The sequence below is a fragment of the Glandiceps talaboti genome, chromosome 6 (assembly GCF_964340395.1).
Source record: "Glandiceps talaboti chromosome 6, keGlaTala1.1, whole genome shotgun sequence".
In the NCBI taxonomy this organism is placed as follows: Eukaryota; Metazoa; Hemichordata; class Enteropneusta; family Spengelidae; genus Glandiceps; species Glandiceps talaboti.
The window spans coordinates 27,622,921-27,644,032 of record NC_135554.1 but is presented as its reverse complement, the minus strand read 5'-3'; the positions used below and the strand labels follow the sequence as shown (position 1 = coordinate 27,644,032).

The 21,112-nt window shown below is 35.1% G+C and overlaps 1 protein-coding gene across 2 annotated transcripts in view; it reads right to left on the bottom strand.

Moving 5' to 3' along the window:
* The window catches only part of LOC144436170 (uncharacterized), a 32,109-nt gene extending 11,575 nt beyond the window's left edge, over positions 1–20,534 (bottom strand). Inside the window, exons 1-25 of one of the 2 annotated variants that reach the window (XM_078124878.1) lie at positions 20,303–20,534; positions 19,343–19,633; positions 18,424–18,752; positions 17,845–17,986; positions 17,082–17,192; positions 16,006–16,082; positions 15,576–15,692; positions 14,893–15,040; positions 14,242–14,352; positions 13,057–13,373; positions 12,596–12,746; positions 12,021–12,257; positions 11,124–11,327; positions 10,210–10,359; positions 8,126–8,205; positions 7,615–7,749; positions 6,913–7,045; positions 6,545–6,655; positions 6,041–6,280; positions 5,112–5,351; positions 3,893–3,997; positions 3,120–3,199; positions 2,408–2,515; positions 1,520–1,664; positions 677–781 (exon numbers count right to left, since the gene is read on the bottom strand). In XM_078124878.1, coding sequence (XP_077981004.1) covers positions 677–781; positions 1,520–1,664; positions 2,408–2,515; positions 3,120–3,199; positions 3,893–3,997; positions 5,112–5,351; positions 6,041–6,280; positions 6,545–6,655; positions 6,913–7,045; positions 7,615–7,749; positions 8,126–8,205; positions 10,210–10,359; positions 11,124–11,327; positions 12,021–12,257; positions 12,596–12,746; positions 13,057–13,373; positions 14,242–14,352; positions 14,893–15,040; positions 15,576–15,692; positions 16,006–16,082; positions 17,082–17,192; positions 17,845–17,986; positions 18,424–18,752; positions 19,343–19,633; positions 20,303–20,369 — 3,934 coding nt within the window. In that variant the 5' untranslated portion in view covers positions 20,370–20,534. The remainder of the gene's footprint in view (positions 1–676; positions 782–1,519; positions 1,665–2,407; positions 2,516–3,119; positions 3,200–3,892; positions 3,998–5,111; positions 5,352–6,040; positions 6,281–6,544; positions 6,656–6,912; positions 7,046–7,614; positions 7,750–8,125; positions 8,206–10,209; positions 10,360–11,123; positions 11,328–12,020; positions 12,258–12,595; positions 12,747–13,056; positions 13,374–14,241; positions 14,353–14,892; positions 15,041–15,575; positions 15,693–16,005; positions 16,083–17,081; positions 17,193–17,844; positions 17,987–18,423; positions 18,753–19,342; positions 19,634–20,302) is intronic. The other variant, XM_078124879.1, reaches the window with a different exon arrangement.
* Positions 20,535–21,112: the final 578 nt, after the last annotated feature.

Sequence of the window (21,112 nt, the reverse complement as noted above, 5' to 3'; positions counted from 1 at the left end):
CCTAGGTAGTGTAAACCATCACTTCTGATGTAGCAGATAGTACCTAGGTAGTATAAATCATCATTTCTGATGTAACAGATAGTACCTAGGTAGTGTAAATCATCACTTCTGATGTAGCAGATAGTACCTAGGTAGTATAAATCATCATTTCTGATGTAGCAGATAGTACCTAGGTAGTGTAAATCATCACTTCTGATGTAGCAGATAGTACCTAGGTAGTATAAATCTAATATCTATCAATCATAGTACCTCACTTTCAATGTTGTATTATGAAGAGACAGGAAATGATAGGAGTAAAGTATTTTGTCTGAAACCTGAAGAATTTAAACCACACAGGATCTAGGATCATCATGACAATAATATTTGCATAATTACCTTTCTGAAAATATATAGTTTTAGACAATTATTGTAATTTTCTATAAAGAACCAAAAATGAGTAAAATATGCCATTGTTATCTCATATGAACCTCCATGTTGCCCTTAACGGAAACTACATCTAACTTGTCAGGCCAGCTGTTGAAAGTTAGACAATGCCAGTGGCCTTTCGTGCGCAAATAAAACATCCACATGAAGTTATGAACCAACATATGAATATTTCTACCCTGTGATAGTTTCCAATATTACCTTCAAAGGTCAAATACCCTTCTGACACAATAATGTAATTGGTGATACTTACTACAGCAGTAATGGGCGTCCAGAATATCATCACTACCAATCCAATACATTACGTCATCACCAGCAAAGAACTCATCTGATAGCCAATCTTTACAAGATGACAATCCTGGAATTATGGTTAAACAAGATGATAGTTACAACACTACTAGTACTAGTAAAAAAATACTGCTGTCAACACAATATCAGTTAACTGATCAAAACGATTGATTGATTGATTGATTGATTGATTGATTGATTGATTGATTGATTGATTGATTGATTGATTGATTGATTGATTGATTGATTGATTGATTGATTGATTGATTGATTGATTGATTGATTGATTGATTGATTGATTGATTGATTGATTGATTGATTCATTGATTGATTGATTGATTGATTGATTGATTGATTGATTGATTGATTGATTGATTGATTGATTGATTGATTGATTGATTGATTGATTGATTGATTGACCGATTGATTTACAGACTGACTGATTGATTATCTAATTGACTTACTGATTTGATTGACTCTTTTGATTGATTGATTGATTGATTCATTGATTGATTGATTGATTGATTGATTGATTGATTGATTGATTGATTGATTGATTGATTGATTGATTGATTGATTGATTGATTGATTGATTGATTGATTGATTGATTGATTGATTGATTGATTGATTGATTGATTGATAGATTTACTGACTTAAAATTCATAACTTGCAGTTTCTTCATTCAATTAATAACATTTGGTTATCACAATTTATACCAGCAGAACTATCAAAAAGTATATCAGGCTACAAATGTCGATGTGGTGATATCACCCCAAAAAGCTGATTGTATATTGAAAATGAACCCACCTCTACGACAACCATAGAATTCCACTCGTAGACAACAATCTTCACGTCCTGTAAATGGCTCAAATCGAAGATAACGGGTTACAATCTGTTGTGGTAAGCGCACGTGTGCTGTAGTTGCTTTGTCAACTATTTTCCCCGTATACAGCTATCGAGAAATGATAAGTCGTCTAGTTAGAAGTGACACAGTCATTCTTGTTTTTTGTAAACATATTGATTAGTTATTAAATAATTAATTAATCGGTCAACTAGCTAATTAATTTATTCATGTATTCAGTCTACATGTTGGTCATATCTGTGTTCGTTCTTTAATATATACATTTGTTGTGTCCATTCATATTCTATCAGTTGATCATTACGTTTCAAACACCGAAAGTGTGAAATAAGCTTATCAAAAAACTATTTTAAATGTTGCATGTACTCGTCGAAGTAGTAGTAGTAGTAGTAGTAGTAGTAGTAGTAGTAGTAGTAGTAGTAGTAGTAGTAGTAGTAGTAGTAGTAGTTAGTAGTAGTACTGTATTTATTATTGTGACTTGCAACTCAAGGAATTGATGGATTTATAAGTTAGAAATAAGTACACATTATAGTTACAGTAGGCTGCGAGCACGAAAATAAAGAAATACAGGTAGAAGCTGGCAAAACAAATCAATTTCAACATACAATACTAAAATGGCTGATAAATAAAAACAACTTGGTCAGAATTGATCTACGTTGTATTAGATTGTTTTAATAGGAAATCATAGTAAAATAATTGTATTAATTGAAAATCCTAAACATAATAACTTTTACATCCACATGACAACTTTAAGACAGTAATCGAAGAGTATAAAAGGTTTAAGTTCAAAATAATTAACTGCTGGGTTCAGAATTTCAACTTATATAAGACAATACCTGATCTTCACCAAATGCATCCTTTACACGTGTAAAATTATGTCCGTTGTTACTTTGGGATAAATAAAACGACGATAAACAGGAAGGGGCTTTATCCTGTATCCCAATCTGTAATAAAATGTCGATTTTAAATGAATAACTTCAATAAGTACGTGGGTTTGATAGATATTCAAATTACCTTTTTTATTCTTGAGATATAGAAAACAACAAAACCTATGTAAACTTTCTAGTTTTGTCTCTGTAGACGACTGGTGAACATGTAATTTCTACATTCAGAAAATGTTTCCTTATGTGCACTGGTAACATCAATAAATACCAAACCTTTTTTTAAAAAAAGACAAACTCATTGTAAATGTAAATATGAAAATACTATACTTGCAATTCTAAAACTCTGACTCAAAGATAGATATTGAATTACATATTGGCAATCTAAAACGCTGACCGAAAGACAGACAAGCATATTTATAAGCATTAAATTGTCAGAAACACGACTTATGTGTTTGTGTGTACACAATCTGATACGTCAGAAATACGTCATGTGTGCGTACACAAACTGATATGTCATGTGTGTGAACACAAACTAATACGTCAGAAATACGTCATGTGTGTGTACACAAACTAATACGTCAGAAATATGTCGTGTGTGTACACAAACTAATACGTCAGAAATACGTCATGTGTGTACACAAACTGATACGTCAAAACTTCTTACCATGGTAACGAATGTAAGACCGCGAAAATCTACTTGAAACCATGTACTTGTATCTGTAGTAGTACACCATGCTCCACAACCTATTAGAGAAAAGGGCAAGATGCAATAACTACATTAGCTGTAACTGGGATATGACCTACATGAGCTGTAACTGGGATATGATATGCAATAACTACATTAGCTGTAACTGGGGTATGATATGCAATAACTACATTAGCTGTAACTGGGGTATGATATGCAATAACTACATTAGCTGTAACTGGGATATGATATGCAATAACTACATTAGCTGTAACTGGGGTATGATATGCAATAACTACATTAGCTGTAACTGGGGTATGATATGCAATAACTACATTAGCTGTAACTGGGATATGATATGCAATAACTACATTAGCTGTAACTGGGGTATTGTATTTTTTCAATCAGAAAATCAAAAATATATTCACTGCAAATTCTTGAAATACCAATGATTAGACATTGTACATGTTAATTAGAGATCTACTTTATCTAACTCGTTTCTTGCATATCACAGACACTTTGTAGCATTAAGCAATAAGTTAAATCGTGATTCAGTGAGGGCGCTGATTTGATTTGATATATTGCACCATATTATGTGTACTGCTACACAAATATGTTATCCCATAGTGGATTCACTACATTCCATGGTCTACAATATTACGAGTAAGTGATTGTATCTAACAAAAAAGTTTCAAAAACATTCCGGTTGTAGCTAGTACAGCTTTAAGAGAAACCTATGCCTATTCTCTCACCTATGTCAAATCTTCCATTGTCTGCTTTTGCTGTAACTGAAGAGCATGTCAGCTGATCGGCGGTTATATCATGGCTGCATACCCCCAAATCTTCTGAACATGTACCTGGTGTTATGAGATGAGATATTTTGAAAAGTCGCCCACCCCCCACCCCCACCCCCACACACGCACACATTCCATTTTGCTATTTAAGTCTTAGAAATTACTGTGAAATCATGCTTTAGAGGTGCCAAGAAGTCTATTCCTCATCACACTAACATACATACATACATTCACTCACAGACATATATGGCCACACCATGCAACAGGATACAACATATTCATTCATTCATTCATTCATTCATTCATTCATTCATTCATTCATTCATTCATTCATTCATTCATTCATTCATTCATTCATTCATTCATTCATTCATTCATTCATTCACAGACATAGATGGCCACACCATGCAACAGGATACAACATATTCATTCATTCATTCATTCATTCATTCATTCATTCATTCATTCATTCATTCATTCATTCATTCATTCACAGACATACATGACCAAACCATGCAGCAGGATACGATATACATACATTCACTCACAGACATAGATGGCCACACCATGCATCAGCATACAACATATACATTCACTCACTCACAGACTCAGATGGCCACACCACACCATGCATCATGATACAACATACACATATACACACCTGAACTCACACTCAAGTCTGTAATATTAAGATGAAAGTACTTTATATTTTCTTTTGGGCTGCATCCTATTGTGTACGAGTGTTGTAGTTACATGTAAGATAATTTACAAATGTGATAAGGAGGTTTTCCAGCACCTTCGAAACCAGTGATAAAATAACATTCTGGTCACAGTGATTTCTCAGTAAGAACGATAATCGATGTAAAACAAAACGTTGTACAACCTATTATTGAAAAAACAACTTTGATGACACTTACAAATAGACAGTTTGTTTAAAGTCACATAAGGAAATTGCGAACCATAGTACATGCATAACAATGTCAATGTTACCGATTAACATTGGTTTACTGTGTGTTTTGGATGCAGTTTCGTTGTGTTCATTTTAAACCATCTACAAGTTAAATTTAGTGGTGTTAGTTATAGTTGACTTCTCTTGTCGTCCTATTGCTCAAATATACTGGGCAATAAGTTTATAAAAACAGTTTGTTAAATCGATTCTATAATTATATTCACTTACCATATACATCTATAGCAACTGCATCGACCTCGCATAGTTTTAAATAACTGTTCTGTGACACCGTGTCTAACGACACATTGATGTAATTACCCACAATAGGACTACTACAAATAACATGTATGCCGTCTGGTTGTTCGAGCACACTTTCGTCCAGACGTTGAACACAATATCCATTCTGTGCATTGTCAGGAGTCGAAGTTGTTGTTCCTATTTTTATGCTTACATCAAGGAAACTAGACCCTGTTGGATTAAATATGGATTGTTAGATTTATAGTAAAAACATAGTCACAATATTCGGGTTGTTCTTGATCTTTCTGTTTGTTCGGATTGTATACTATACTGAAATAATTTCGTGTCTGTTTGTTTGTTTGTTTTGTTTTTTTATTTATCATTTATTTATTTATTTATTTTGGCAGAAAAGAATATTTCTTTAAACTAACTCGACATTTTGGATGTAGAATTAATGATTTTGTTTGGAGATTCTGTCGACTTGGATTCAGCAGACATATATGCTAGAGGTTATCTTTCTTTATGTCTACTTGTTGGGATTGATATCCAAACAAACTAACAAATATCGAGCAGAAAATTCCGTCTGTAGTGTTTGGATTGATAAAGTGGACATGATACCGAAAGTTATTAACGGTCACAAAGATTGCCAGGTGTACGATAATCGGGGGGGGGGGGGGGGTGATTTCAAGGTTGAATTTGTCATGAGTTACTTGCAAGATTTTGCTTTCCTTTTACGCCAAAGTATGATGGACTAATTTTGGTTGTATTTGCTATTATTATGTTGATTTGTTTGTACCATTGCTGATTGTCACAACAAACCTCTACATTTTTTGTATATATTGATTTCTGTACGTTAGGCCGGTGGCCACGGTACTATGAATAAAGCATATTGTAGAGCAAGATTAGATCTGTCTACTTACTACATGTGTCCTTTAATACTTTAGCACTTAGGCAGGTGTCACTATATTCATTATACAGAATAATCTCAGAAAGTTCGTACTCCTGTTCCAACGTGACGTACCACCATGGAGACCTGCTTTCTTGTGTCGTCATACACGTCTGATTATCTCCATCAATCGCTTTGTTAGCCTCATCACTTGAGGGTCTGTTGTTTTCCTTGGTTTCCAAATAATTTAGAATAATGTCAACACCACTTGGATCTTTAAAAAAATTAGACTAATAAAGGGTCGCCTAACAAATCGTGATTTTGTGACTCAGGATAAATACATAATCAATAAATTTAAAGGTACGTGATATTTGCGAACGAGATATAAATCTCTTACTGAAAGAACATGTCCTATAAAACAATCAGGAACGTCACTTTGTTTACTGTTTGTCTTAAAGGCATACCGTAGTAATCTGCTATTATATATTTTGTGGGATGATTTATTACAATATTCAAATAAATATCGTGAAACATATACCTTTAACAAACGAACAAAATTCTGATACAGGTTCTTCGTCGTCACTTCCTAACCAGTACCATGCAGACTTTATACAACCACTATTGTACCAATGTTTACATGTTGGAAGGGCTGAAAAAAGAAAGAAGGGCAACGATTTTTTGATAGATATTCCTAAAGTCGGTACACAAATTTTTCACACATCCATCCATCCATCCATCCATCCATCCATCCATCCATACATACATACATACATACATACATACATACATACATACATACAGACAGACAGACAGACAGACAGACAGACAGACAGACAGACAGACAGACCCCCCCCCCCACACACACACACCATGCATACACATACATAATAAAAAGCAACAACTTACATTTACGACATCCATACAGTTCAACTCTTAAAGCCATAGAGGATGTTAATGGCAAGATACGTATCAACCTTGCTTCAATAGCAGGATCTAATATAGTGTACACAATGCCTCTGTGGAAATTTCCAGAAAAAGTCTGCGAACGAACAAGAAGATGAATTAAAGTATATATTAATGGCAAAGAAATACACTTTATAATAGTTTGGCGGTAACCACTTGTCTGGTTGGTAGATTTAAATGTACACTCAGATAAAAAAATCGTTATAATAAGTGTTATTTCAAGCAGATCTTGGAAACTGACATTTATAGAGGCCAACGCCGCGTAAAATATATTTCCGAATTTTGGAGAAATACACCACATTGTACATCCACAAATAGACCAAACAGAGTGAAATGCATACAAATAGGTAGATATATATGTAAAAAAAAACACCATGAAACCCCCACCATTCTATCTTCAAAGCACAGCAATAAAAACTTTTTTATTGAATAATTTACTCTCTTTTTTAGTGTTACTCTAAACTGTGCCTGAGTGCTCTTTACATAACAAAAATGAAGACACGATGATTTACACTGCTTAAAACAAAGATACACGGTTATGAGACAACACAACGCAACACAACACAACACAACCATCACAACACAACACAACACAACACAACACAACACAACACAACACAAAATAGAATTTACAAACATACTTACGTGAACCATACTGTCATCGTTATCATCATAATCATTAAAGTTGAAACCATACACACTGAAGTTCAGGGAAAAACTCCAATTGGTATTAGCGCCACCATCAGTAATTGAAGCATTCCCCCAGATCTGGATTGCTACCTGTTCAACGTTAGACATCAGTGTTTATTATGGTGATAGGGTATTCCCAAATTGTGCCCCGCGCTTGCACAATGCTCTGCCACCGTGTCTGCAGACTTTCACTTCATTTCAGTCCGAGACCTACCTCTACAACAAGACTTTTGTTAGATTCTGTTTTGTATGTACTTGAGATTTTGTGCTTTGTAAAGCGCATTGAGATACTTTATGGAATTCGCTCTATAGAATAATAGATTAAATTAGATTAGATTAGATTAGACATGATCCTTTTATACCTATTACTATTCCCTGATAAATTGGGGATACCAGGCGACTCTGTAAACTAATAAGTGGATATGTTATACAAAAATCAAATCAGAATGTTTATCAAAGTGGTTACCTTTCTGATACGCGTTATAGCTCGAAGATCAATTTCAAGGTATGGGTTCTCATCGTCTATGGCAGGGGACCATGCATGACCTATAAAAAAAATAATGGTCGATAACATGTTGTTGTCTTGAACAATGTCGACGTCTAGAAATAGAATACCAGATGTAAAGTGAATGCCTTTAGTACGGACACAGTGTAATCATTAAGTGAATGCCTTTAGTAAGGACACAGTGCAACCATTAAGTGAATGCCTTTAGTAAGGACACAGTGCAATCATTAAGTGAATGCCTTTAGTAAGGACACAGTGTAATCATTAAGTGAATGCCTTTAGTAAGGACACAGTGCAACCATTATGTGAATGCCTTTAGTAAGGACACAGTGCAACCATTAAGTGAATGCCTTTAGTAAGGACACAGTGCAACCATTAAGTGAATGCCTTTAGTAAGGACACAGTGCAACCATTAAGTGAATGCCTTTAGTAAGGACACAGTGCAATCATTAAGTGAATGCCTTTAGTAAGGATACAGTGCAACCATTAAGTGAATGCCTTTAGTAAGGACACAGTGCAATCATTAAGTGAATGCCTTTAGTAAGGACACAGTGTAATCATTAAGTGAATGCCTTTAGTAAGGACACAGTGCAACCATTAAGTGAATGCCTTTAGTAAGGATACAGTGCAACCATTAAGTGAATGCCTTGAGTAAGGACACAGTGCAATCATTAAGTGAATGCCTTTAGTAAGGACACAGTGCAACCATTTTGATTAACTATTATACACATTCTTATAACGAAATTCTTAGCTACCGCTCATGGTACATCTCTTAAAGGGGTATGATTCAATACCGTGTCTTCATCCGAAGTGGAATTTTAGTCTTCATCCGAAGTGGAATTTTAGTTTTAATCCGAAGTGGAATTTTAGTCTTAATCCGAAGTGGGATTTTAATTAGGAAATGTTATTAATTATGGAAATGATTTGATAAAATTAAAGACAATATAAATGAAAAAGCTTTTATGGAACAAATACTCTGTTAGCGATGCAGGAAAAAAATTATTTGACATTTGAGAATTACAATCTTAGATATTGTATAATTACAAAACATAATTATGCAAATGCCTCATTAAAGATTAAAGCTGCGTCAGCAACCTTTCTCATAAACGTGTCATTTGTTATAATCAACGCATGCACCAAATTATATAAAATTTGATGAATTCTGCACATTACTTCTTAAAGATCAGTGCTACATCAACAAATTTTATAGAGCACATGGGTTTTTGTTATCATCAACGTATTTACTGAAATTATCTGAGTGTATTTTTCACATATTGCTTAATTGCCTAATTACTAAACATCGTTAATATGCAAATGAGATTCTGAGCATTGTAGGGTATTTGAGCTTTTTAATTATCAAATTATACCAAAATTGAAGCTTATAGAAATTTGCCCATTGGCCAAAAATCATTAGTTATACAAATTACTTTAGATTAAAAGCTACGTCAATGCGCTTTTTTATCACCAATGTATATACCAAATCATACGTTATACAAATTACTTATTGAAGGTTAAAATCGCTTTGTTATCACCAATGTATATACCAAATCATACGAAATTTGAAGCTTGTAGGTGGGTAATTACAGAAAATCATTATTAATACAATTGCACCATTAATGTTCATGGATTGCTTATCAAAACCATGGCCATCACCAAAACAATGTGTTTTGAGACCACACAGACACAGACACAGACACAGACACAGACACACACAGACACACACACACATACACACACACATACATACACACACATACATACACATACATACATACACACATATACACACACGCATACACACACATACATACACACACACATACATACACATACATACATACATACATACACACATATACACACACGCATACACGCATACACACACACACACACACACACACACACACACATGTACACATGCACACACTCACATCACTTATCACTGAAACAATATCTTTGCTCAACTATATTTTTATAATGTTTGTGCAATTCAATGTAAAAGTAACAGCCCTCAAAATGAATGCATCGTATGTGAATAAGCTTACCATGTGGCTGGAATAATCGGCCATAATGGGCCTCAAAATTTTCCATGGAAGTGCTTCCACGTAGTTCAGAGTCGTCAATATAGCCACTTTCCAGACCAATGGGCTCCAAACAGTCTTCATTGTTAGCGTGTTCGTCGGAGTCATAATATTCTGTCAATAACACATTAAAAATTACAGTCAACAGTCAAAAACTAAATATTAGTGCAAACATTAAACAAACAAAGGTTTGCTAAAATATCAGCCATAAAAAAAATATCCTAGATTTTCTGTTCCTTTTTAGCATCCTGAATACAGCTTTCTGTATAGAGCCGAAACGTAGAAATGAATATTTAAATGACATCCGCAGAAGAACCCTGTAAATGTAGTCAATCACAATTGTTCATTTATATATCGCAGACATTTTTATTCTGACCAAAACGAACGGACATAATCAAAGACCTGTGGAATATATTTGAAACCGGTGAAGAGCAAGAAAATGACGAATTGCTGTCTTCTGCAGTTTTGTCTTCGTATATGTAGCTGATGCCACTGATATACGTGGTGAACAGAAAATGAACAATTATTCAATAATGAAAATGTCTGCCATACATACATGAATATCATGTATAATCGACTAAGTTCTAGACAAGAACAGCCGCACGATCTCTGCACCACGTGCGACAGTCATTTGTACGCTTTGCCATCCAATGGCAATGTTAAACTGTGGGGTTCGGTCACTTTCAACGTGACTACGACTGATGATGTACAGGCTAAACAAACACGAGATCACGCCAACGTCACGAGAAATCACGTGTGATCTCGACAAATAATTCGTTACACAGATATTTGCTACACAAAATAAGATATTTTATAATCATAGATCATCACGTGATGCGCCAATCTTAAAGGTTATAACACTAACATTAAATACTTACCAAATGCATACAACTCACATATTTGTAATGCTTTCTTATTCTTATCTTTTATAGAGATTCTAACACCATTCCCTGCTATGTACTGTACTTTATTCCGATGACACAAAAAGTCTAATGCATTTGTGTTGAGAGAGTCTTGATATTCACAAATATCGTCATCTCCGATATCATCACTTGAACTCACGCTTGCTGTTAGGTCTTCAGCTTTAACAGACAAGAGAAAAATAAATTTCATGAAAACGTTTTATTTATTTATTACTTATTCGCATACCATCCAGGAGGTATGGCCCAATAACAGGATGAGCAAAACAAAGAAACAATACAATACAATACAATACAATACAATACAATACAATACAATACAATACAATACAATACAATACAATACAATACAATACAATACAATACAATACAATACAATACAATGAAAATACACAATACAATACACAATACAATAAAACAATATACATACATCAATGACATTATCTCTTTAAAATAATTATAGCCAACGCAATAAAAATGTAGCGAGGTTATTGCACTCGATGATAAAATGTAGCAATATTAATGTTAGTAACATTCTTGTTGCGCCAGACGATAAAATGTATCAATACTAGTAAGATAGTTGTCACACCAGACGATAAATGCCAGAATATTAATGATATTAAGATTATCGTCCAGTAAGATGACGAAATGTTAAGATTTTTGTCGTCGAGCATGCAAGACAATGCTCTGAATTAGCCTTGCTAGCTTCAATTAGCAAGACAATGCTCTGAATTAGCCTTGCTAGCTTCAATTAGCAAGACAATGCTCTGAATTAGCCTTGCTAGCTTCAATTAGCAAGACAATGCTCTGAATTAGCCTTGCTAGCTTCTATTAGCAAGCAAAATAACTACTTACGGGTTTCGTTTTCAACTGTAACTACAGTGATGCTCACTATTTTATAACTACCAGAACCAATCACCACTTGGACATAATTGTCCTTAGTTTCTGTACTATTCATACAGTGACCGTGACTTAAGATTGGGTTGGGATCATCGTCCAGTAGCAGAAACGCTGTATCGGTATCTGCAGGATCTTGTGTTGTTATATAGCCATCCAGATCTTTATATCGTAACAGGATATTCTCGTTGTAATCTCGTTCAATGAAAGAAAAACATTGAAGGTAGATATCAGAAATAAAAACAAATTAATCTTTAAATGTTTGAAATATAATCCAGTGTCAATTACTGACATTTCTGAGTTCGTTTTCCAAAATCAGCAAACGCCCAAAGACAGAGTTGATGCATTAGAGTATGTATTTCAATTCCAATGTTATGTACATACATACATACATACATACATACATACATACATACATACATATATATATATATATAACTATGGTTTACGGCACTGCACACACACACACACACACACACACACACACACACACACACACACACACACACACATACACACACACGATATCTTACCTGGATGATTCAAGTATTCACCATAAATTTCAAGTCGTAATGCAATTTTACTCTCCCATGACATCGCTAAAATTTTGACAAATCGCACCATTCTTAATGCCCCTACGTCATGTTCCACCACAGAATATCCATCGGAATTCCCGATGAACAACTGCAGGAATAACCATAAATTGTGATTAGTAAATTCTCAATATATACAATCGCTTACATTTACACTTAAATTCTGAATGGTTTGTACACAGAGTTGGTCAGAAATACGATTAAGTTTTTATATCTAGCGCTGTAAGCTTATATGTGTTAGACGATCTTACAATTTGTAATGTGCTAATCTTACATACCTACACACACAATACATACACATAACCATACATCCATACATCCACCCACCCACCCATGCATGCATGCATGGATACATACATACATACATACATACATACATACATACATACATACATACATACCTTCTTTTCTCCAGTGTTGGCAAGGTAATATTGCAAATTCTCATTGTCTGGGCCATATTGCATATAGAAACGTGTAACCCACGCTGACATTTGACCCTGCGTTGCTAACATCCTGAATACAGTATAATACCTCGTCGAAATCTGTATGAAAGCATTTGGGTTTGAATCTTTTGGAGTCCAAGCTGCTGGTTGGCCAGGACTATCCTCGTAGTGAAGACGACCGAAGTCAGGACTCTGTGTATCATTTCCAGGTCCTGAATTCAGATAATTACTCTTGATATCTCCAGTCATCATACCCAGTGGATAAATGTTGCCGTCTGAAAATTATTGTAGCACAGTGATGTATTTTTGACTCCAAATAGAAACTGGAAATGCTCTCAGTACATTCAACAACTACTTGTAATTACGAGTCTCGTGTTTATTCATGCAAATACCAATAAACCAGTTGTTGTTCTAACTATGACCCTGCACGGAACATAGACGCTTTCGTGTAGGGTCTCTGTTCTAACGAAAATGTATCTTTGTAAACTAGTTTTCTACCATAAAAAGTAATTAACATGTGAAAGCTATTAAAATATGTTAATTATTTACTAGTATTAGTATATCTAGTAATATCATAGTAAGGCTCATAGTGTTCTGAAAGACCTCCCCATCCACTGTATGCAGAATTCAATGACCGTCGTATTTCAAGGAGTGGTAGATACCGTGCTCAAGTAGATAAAAACCAATCGTTTTAAATCATTTAACATGTTTCGGCCCTCGATATCAGTATGCGATTATAGTAGTATTGTGCCGGATCAAAGCGCGGCGACGACTTAAGTTTACATAAAACGTAGGGGAAAAGAGGCGCGAGCGACTGTCGACAGTCAAGTGTGTAAGTGTGTGTGTGTGTGTGTGTGTGTGTGTGTGTGTGTGTGTGTGTGTGTGTGTGTGTGTGTGTGTGTGTTTGTGTGTGTATGTGTGTGTATGTATGTATGTATGTATGTATGTATGTATGTATGTATGTATGTATGTATGTATGTATGTATGTGTGTGTGTGTGTGTATGTATGTATGTGTGTGTGCGTGCGTGCGTGCGTGTGTGCGTGCGTGCGTGCGTGCATGTATGTAGGAGTGCAGAAGTAATGAGTAGATTTGTAGTGCACAAACTTCTTACATTTTGAAATATATTGATAAAGAAACTTACGACAAAGTACCGGTACGCTTTTATCAGGCTTCAAACGACCATCTTTATCCGTCCAGTACACCAAGTTACCATGGTAACCCTGTTTCAACCATTCATAGCAGGAAGTTTTAGCTGTGTGGGAAAGTGTTAGACAAAAAAAGTGTCTTCGTCTTCTTTCATTGGTAAGTAATTGATTAGACAAAACCTACGACACGGCAAATATCTTCCCGAATGCCATCCGAGTTGGAAAAAAAAGATCGTCGGATACACAGGCCTAAAACATGTTTTGTTTTGTATTGTTAGGAGACAAAAAAGTCATTGCTATGATCGACTGGAGATTTGGTCATCTCAAACATCGCCATTAATTTGCATGTGGAGACGTCTGTAAACTGAAGACAATTCTCTACCACGTTATGGTGTGTAACGTTCTGTAAACTGAAGAAGAAAACTCTCTACCAAGTTATGATGTGTAACGATAAAACACATTTTGATAAACGTCTAGGTGTTCATACTTTCCAAAATACACTTTTTTTATCAATTCTGACACTGTACGATCCGAAATCAAAATCTAGATGCCTGATCACCTTTATTTTTCACAAACAACACCGATTTCTTATATTTTTGACCCAAAACCAGAGCTGACCATCTTTAGTTTCAATAAACATCAAATACCTTTCCGAAAACCATACAGTTCGATTCGAAGCCCAACGGTGTTGTTGGAGTTCCGTAACGGTGATATTGAAACACTTCGAGCGAAGATGGGTATTGGCAAAGTTATGATCACGACATCGTTCGAATCGTTGGCAGCTACGGTAAAGTCCTAGAAAGGTGACGCAAACAGAACAAAATGGAAGATCATCGAGAGAAAAAACACGACTACCTCGGATACGAAGTTAGGAAGGACGAATGATTGTTTAACGTTATTCTAATTACAGACCGAACGTCCAAACATTCATAATGTAAGACTGAATATCCAAGCTGGTGACTCTCTACAGACGTAGCCTGTTTACATCACGATCTGTGATTTGGTATTAATGAAATAGCGAAAGAACATCACAGATCATGACGTAAACTTTCTACTGCAGACGATAAAAGTCAACAGTCTCACTTTCACCATTACACCCCGATTTTCTTCTCTTCAAGAAATTTTGTTCGGTATATTGCTCAATTAATATGGAGGGGTGACAGTTGAAAATGTCAACTAAGTTATCGTGTCATGTGTCCATATTTGCTGTATCTGTATTTCTGACGTCACATTTACCTCTGATGTTTAGTAAATTGATATGATACTCCATGAAATATACTAACACGGTTGTCACGTGACGTGTAACACACAATACAGTTATAAGACTTACCTGAAAGTTGCCATGGACGTCAGTATAATTTGTATCAGGAATTTCAGTGAGGCCATACATAACATTGAAACTTTCTGGCGTAGAACCCACAAGATCTGCACATCCTTGGACCGCAATCTTTAATAACAGGAAAATAAATCAATTTTGTATATAATCCTAATCGTATCGAAAACATACTATACAATCTGCAGAAGTTATTTCCAAAGAGTGTGACATTGCTGTAAACTAAACCAACTCTTTATAATCTCCACAACCACCACTGATAACATGACGTTCTGATCAAGGGCATATCTGAAATTGGTTTCAATTGCATTTTGACGAGAACTGCTCAATGGGACCAGATGGCCTTTTCTTGTCTCGGCAACAGTTTCAAATGTAAGCTTATTATTAAGGTATGTGAGTATAAAGACGAGAATTAATAGCGACGAACCTGTCGTACAACTGTCTGAGCTCTGAGATCAACAATCACACTGTCGCCATTATCTTCCGGCATCCAACAACCCTCTCCTGCTTGTACAATCAAGAACAAGAACTGTTATAAGTGACGTCATGAAACATGGAATGTGTGATATAATAGCATACAGGTAAGAGTGACGTCTGTGATCTCTAACACACGTTGCCGATATCATACATTAATATTAACTTAAGTTCATAGCTTTTGTATAGCCACTCGTTTCATATTCGTCTGGTTAAACACAGTTACAGGAGAAATGAAATTGCCTTGGTTTGTTTCACCCATGGGACACGATTTTTTTATACGAAGATGCTAAGACATGATTTAACTCGACTAATAATAGCATGAATGACATGAACAGAGACACAACAAACATAGCACGATCTTTTAATACCCATGGAGGGTCTATGCTTTACCCTAAGCATTGGTAGTCTTTAACAGCACATGCGCAGTAGCAACAGACTTCTGCTGACACCATTACACATTTATTTGATGATTTAATTACTTCAATTGTTTAATTTCAAACTGACAATCAACATGTTAACATGCACAGCACCTCTAGCATTTGAAGTTCTGAAGTTATCTCTCTCTCTCTCTCTCTCTCTCTCTCTCTCTCTCTCTCTCTCTCTCTCTCTCTCTCTCTCTCTCTCTCTCTCTCTCTCTCTCTCTCTAAGAAAAATGTTATGTTACATGAGTGAAACACAAGGCAACTTCATTTCTCCTGTATAAGCCTATTTGAATCAATAATCGAAATCATTATGGAGATTAATTCTAAGATGGTATTTTACTTGACAATAATTTGTTATATTACAGTGTGGTGAGTCCGTGACAATGTTTGAGCAACCACCTTAGTTATTTATCTACATTTGAGATTATAATGTTGGATGTATGTGCCTTAGGAATAGTACAAATAACTTGATTACTACAGTTAATTATCAACAGTAAATTATCCCGCATACAATACAGACATGCTGAACAAAACTGCTAACAGCTACAGCAGTTGTGCCTTTAATTAATTAAGTTAAACATTCAGAAAGGACTGATTTGCATACCTGAGTTAAGACGTGCATTTGCAGGACCATGTTTTACGATATCGGAGTCGTTATGCAACGTCGAAGTTAAACTGTCATCTGTTATTACTCCAGACTCCATCCCTAGTGGTTCTAATACATAACAGAATAGTTAACTACTACTATTAATAGCTATCTTTGAAATGGAAATCAAATAACCTAACTGTGTACATGTTAAAATTATTTCCCATAAACATCAATTAAGGAGCTTTTTTTTTATATATTCTCTGTTGTAATCATAACATTCATAAACATATTTGAATTAACGTCATATCGTTTTTTGGGGTTTTTTGGATTTTTTTCTAAAATCAACACATAAATTAGAATAACAATGTAATGAACATTACTGTTGACAAAAATATTTATTAAATTTCCGATAAACAAATCAATAAATGTATGCTATGTGCCCAATAGTAATGTTCGTATTTCGCAATCATCAGTTTATATTCTGTGTAAATTGTTAGAAAAAAAAGTACCAAATTTCTACGTACACGTAAAAGAAAATTTAAATTACATACAATTTTATCGTAAGACTTCTTAATGTCCGTCATTCTTTGAAAACCGTAAACATGAATCTGTTTTCTCCCGATTATGTAACTGACCCTCACTAGGCCTTTAACTGGTAAATATGTTATTTACATCTTGGTCTGGTTTTTCTGAATTTTACTGATATATATTTTGAAGAATTCGAGTTGAACTTAAAGCGTAAATTAAACATTTTCTTAGTCATTAAAAACTCACTTACCGATTACTAGTGCCTCCACTCTGAGGTTGCAGTACCACTCACACTCAAGTGGGATAAAACGAATATATAGCGTTCGTAATATCGCATCAAATGGATTAATGAGGGGTACGTTTTTGTTGTGTTCGTTATGACCAGTAAAAACCTAGGGATCATGAAGATAGCAGTACACAGTATGATCAAAGTTAGTTGAGAGAGAGAGAGAGAGAGAGAGAGAGAGAGAGAGAGAGAGAGAGAGAGAGAGAGAGAGAGAGAGTGAGGAAGGAGAGAGAGAGAGAGAGAGAGAGAGAGAGAGAGAGAGAGAGAGAGAGAGAGAGAGAGAGAGAGAGAGAGAGAGAGAGAGAGAGAGAGAGAGAGAGAGAGAGAGAGAGAGAGAGAGAGAGAGAGAGAGAGAGAGAGAGAACTGATTTAATCACCGAGGCTCTTTAAATCATACAATTTTTCAGCCTACTTCGCATCTTGGACGGTGCCGTAAAAGTGGTTATGGTTTACGACGACGAGTTCCATTGTTGGACATTAATTAAAGAATCTGATGTTCAGACGATATGCTTTGTACAAAATATAAGATACAGCAATAGTTACCGTTTTGTTCTTGGAGAGGGCATATTGCCAGGTGTTGCCGTCGCTTCGGATACTGAACTTCACTTGAAATAACTTAACCCACTTTCTGTCATAATGTGCACCCTGCGTGACCACGCCGCTCACTGAAGATATTTGCCTAAACTCAAGTTGCAGCCAATTGTCTGCATCAAACGACCAACCATTACCATGATTACGTTTAGAGTTCAGTCGTACGTGTGCGGGTGTTAACGATACGTTTGAAGTGATCTTGCTGCCGCGCTGCTTACCACCATTTTCAAAACCAACTGGTTCACCATCCACACCACAGTCGGGATATGGCAGCGGTGCCACTGTGTTATAGAACGACGATATGTTATATGTAAAAATGGTTGGATATATTCAGTCTAGTACGGAAACCGAGGAGGTTCATGAATATCACATATCAATTTTGATTTTAAAATACGAAAAAAGGAAGAAAAATGGGAGAAAAACGACAAAAAAGAAAAAAGAAAAATTCACAAATCGATTTTCATTTCAAATTTGTTTTCACTTTCATTTGCAAATTAATTTTCATTTCAAATTCGTTTTCACTTCCATTTTCATTTACAAATCGATTTTCATTTCAAATTCGTTTTGTCTAGTCTTGGAGGAAGGGGCTCCTACCTACCGTTACGGTATTGAAATTAGATAATCAGATAATTACATAATTGCCTATTTCATAATTTACAAATTTCCACAGTAACGTTTTAAAATTTGTAACAAAGCGCAAACTAAACTATACGAAGTGCATTTGCGTTTCAATAATTTTAAACATTTTGTATGCACTCACTACTAGCATCTAGTGTAAGAAATTTATAATTTATTAATTCTCCGATCGCGATGAAACACTAACCCAAAACAGTTTTAATTTCTTTTTTTGTTTAACTACACCATATCTTACCTATGAGATAAGCTGACAGTCGTTGTTGATCACTAGTACTGGTATCTCCACACATTTCATTCACATTTCCGGGACAAGGTTCATTACACTCTATTTCGGGCCTTTTACCATATTTGGCGAAGTTTACTCCACAGAAACAACTTTTGCCACATGTCACTGCAAACACCATACTTTCCGAAGAGCAGTGTTGTAGGCAAATATTGTTTGTCATATTAGCCGAGACTTCATCCGGCGCGCTAAAGACTGGTTGATTGACGTTGTCGGCATAGCAACCCAGGTACTCTGCTGTAGCTGAAATACCAAGAAGTATATACAAAAGTGTATTCGTTTTCGTAAAATAATTAACATTGTTCAATAAAATAATAACACGTACAAAACCATTAGAAATCTTCCCAGTTAGAACTAAAAAATGTGCAATTTTTTTTCTAACGAGGGGTTTACGCCATAGGCTAATGTTTGGTAACCAGGGAAGATATAGCTTTGCCACAAAACTAAAACAGAAAATTGTAGGAAATTTCAAGGTATAAACGATCACTTTTAGACTGCATAGACCTCAATAATGAAAGCGAAATATCAAGTCAAGTCAAGTTCCCGACTTTGTTTCCCATTAAAGCTGTACTAACTGTAACTGAAGCATTATTTTATGATGAGAAAAACAGCATATTTACTAAATTGTTAAAATACCAATAATTACACATTATACAGATACATAGTACATCAAGGTGCTGAGATCATGATCGTGCCGTGACGCTGATTTTAGGGTGCGGACCACAAATCAATTCGATTGGATTAAATGTAATATATTATATGTACTGTCATAGTAATCAGTTTATTCGCAGGTGATTCAAAACTTTTCAGTATATACGATATTACCAGTAAGTCATTGTATCCATGGCAACAAAAAAGGTTCAAAATGCTCTAGTTTACAACTATTGCAGCTTGAAACTTATTTTTACTTACACGTGCATCCATATCTGAAAGCGACGAAAAAGATCAAACCCGATAGTAAGATAGATCGAATCGTCATATTTCAATCAACACACCAAGCAGACAGCTACTGTGCAAGTACTGTTCAGAACAACGGCGTGTATCTTGATTCGGTTCAATTTGTCGTCGTAGATTACGAGCAATTCAAAATGCTTTTTTCACTCAAGACATTTTGGCAGAAGACAGCTTATTGCTGTGATCTGAGTTGCCGTTCCTAAATAAATGACTTTATATAGAAGTGAAAAGTGATGGAGAATTATGGTAATCGACCAATAATTAAATACATATATATATAATGACCTTTTGTAACATAGGCAGAAAACTCGTATATGCAATATGATCATTTAGAGAGGGTTGCCATGGTTTCAAATAATCATTAAATATTCTGGGGCAGCAGAATGCCATACAGTGTAATTGAAAAGCATTAAAATCGATATCCTTACAAATACTAAATTTCTTTGTTCATTGTTATCATATCTTACTTGCTTATACACATATTTTATATAGTTATTGATGGATATCGATTTCTCGTTAACTTTTGGAGTTTGTAAACATTCCTTAACATTTTGCATTGATCAGTTGATGGATAGACTAACATCTGGTCTCCCAGGAATGAAGAGAGAGCTTGGCTATATTTACATCGATCGGTAAAAGAGCAAAACTAGTAATATTAATTACAGTAACTATTGGCATTTTAGCATACAATTGTATTTTCAATAAGTTCGATCCGTATTCTGCAATTAAATGTTACTGAAGAAAAAACATTAAACCATTTGCTAATTA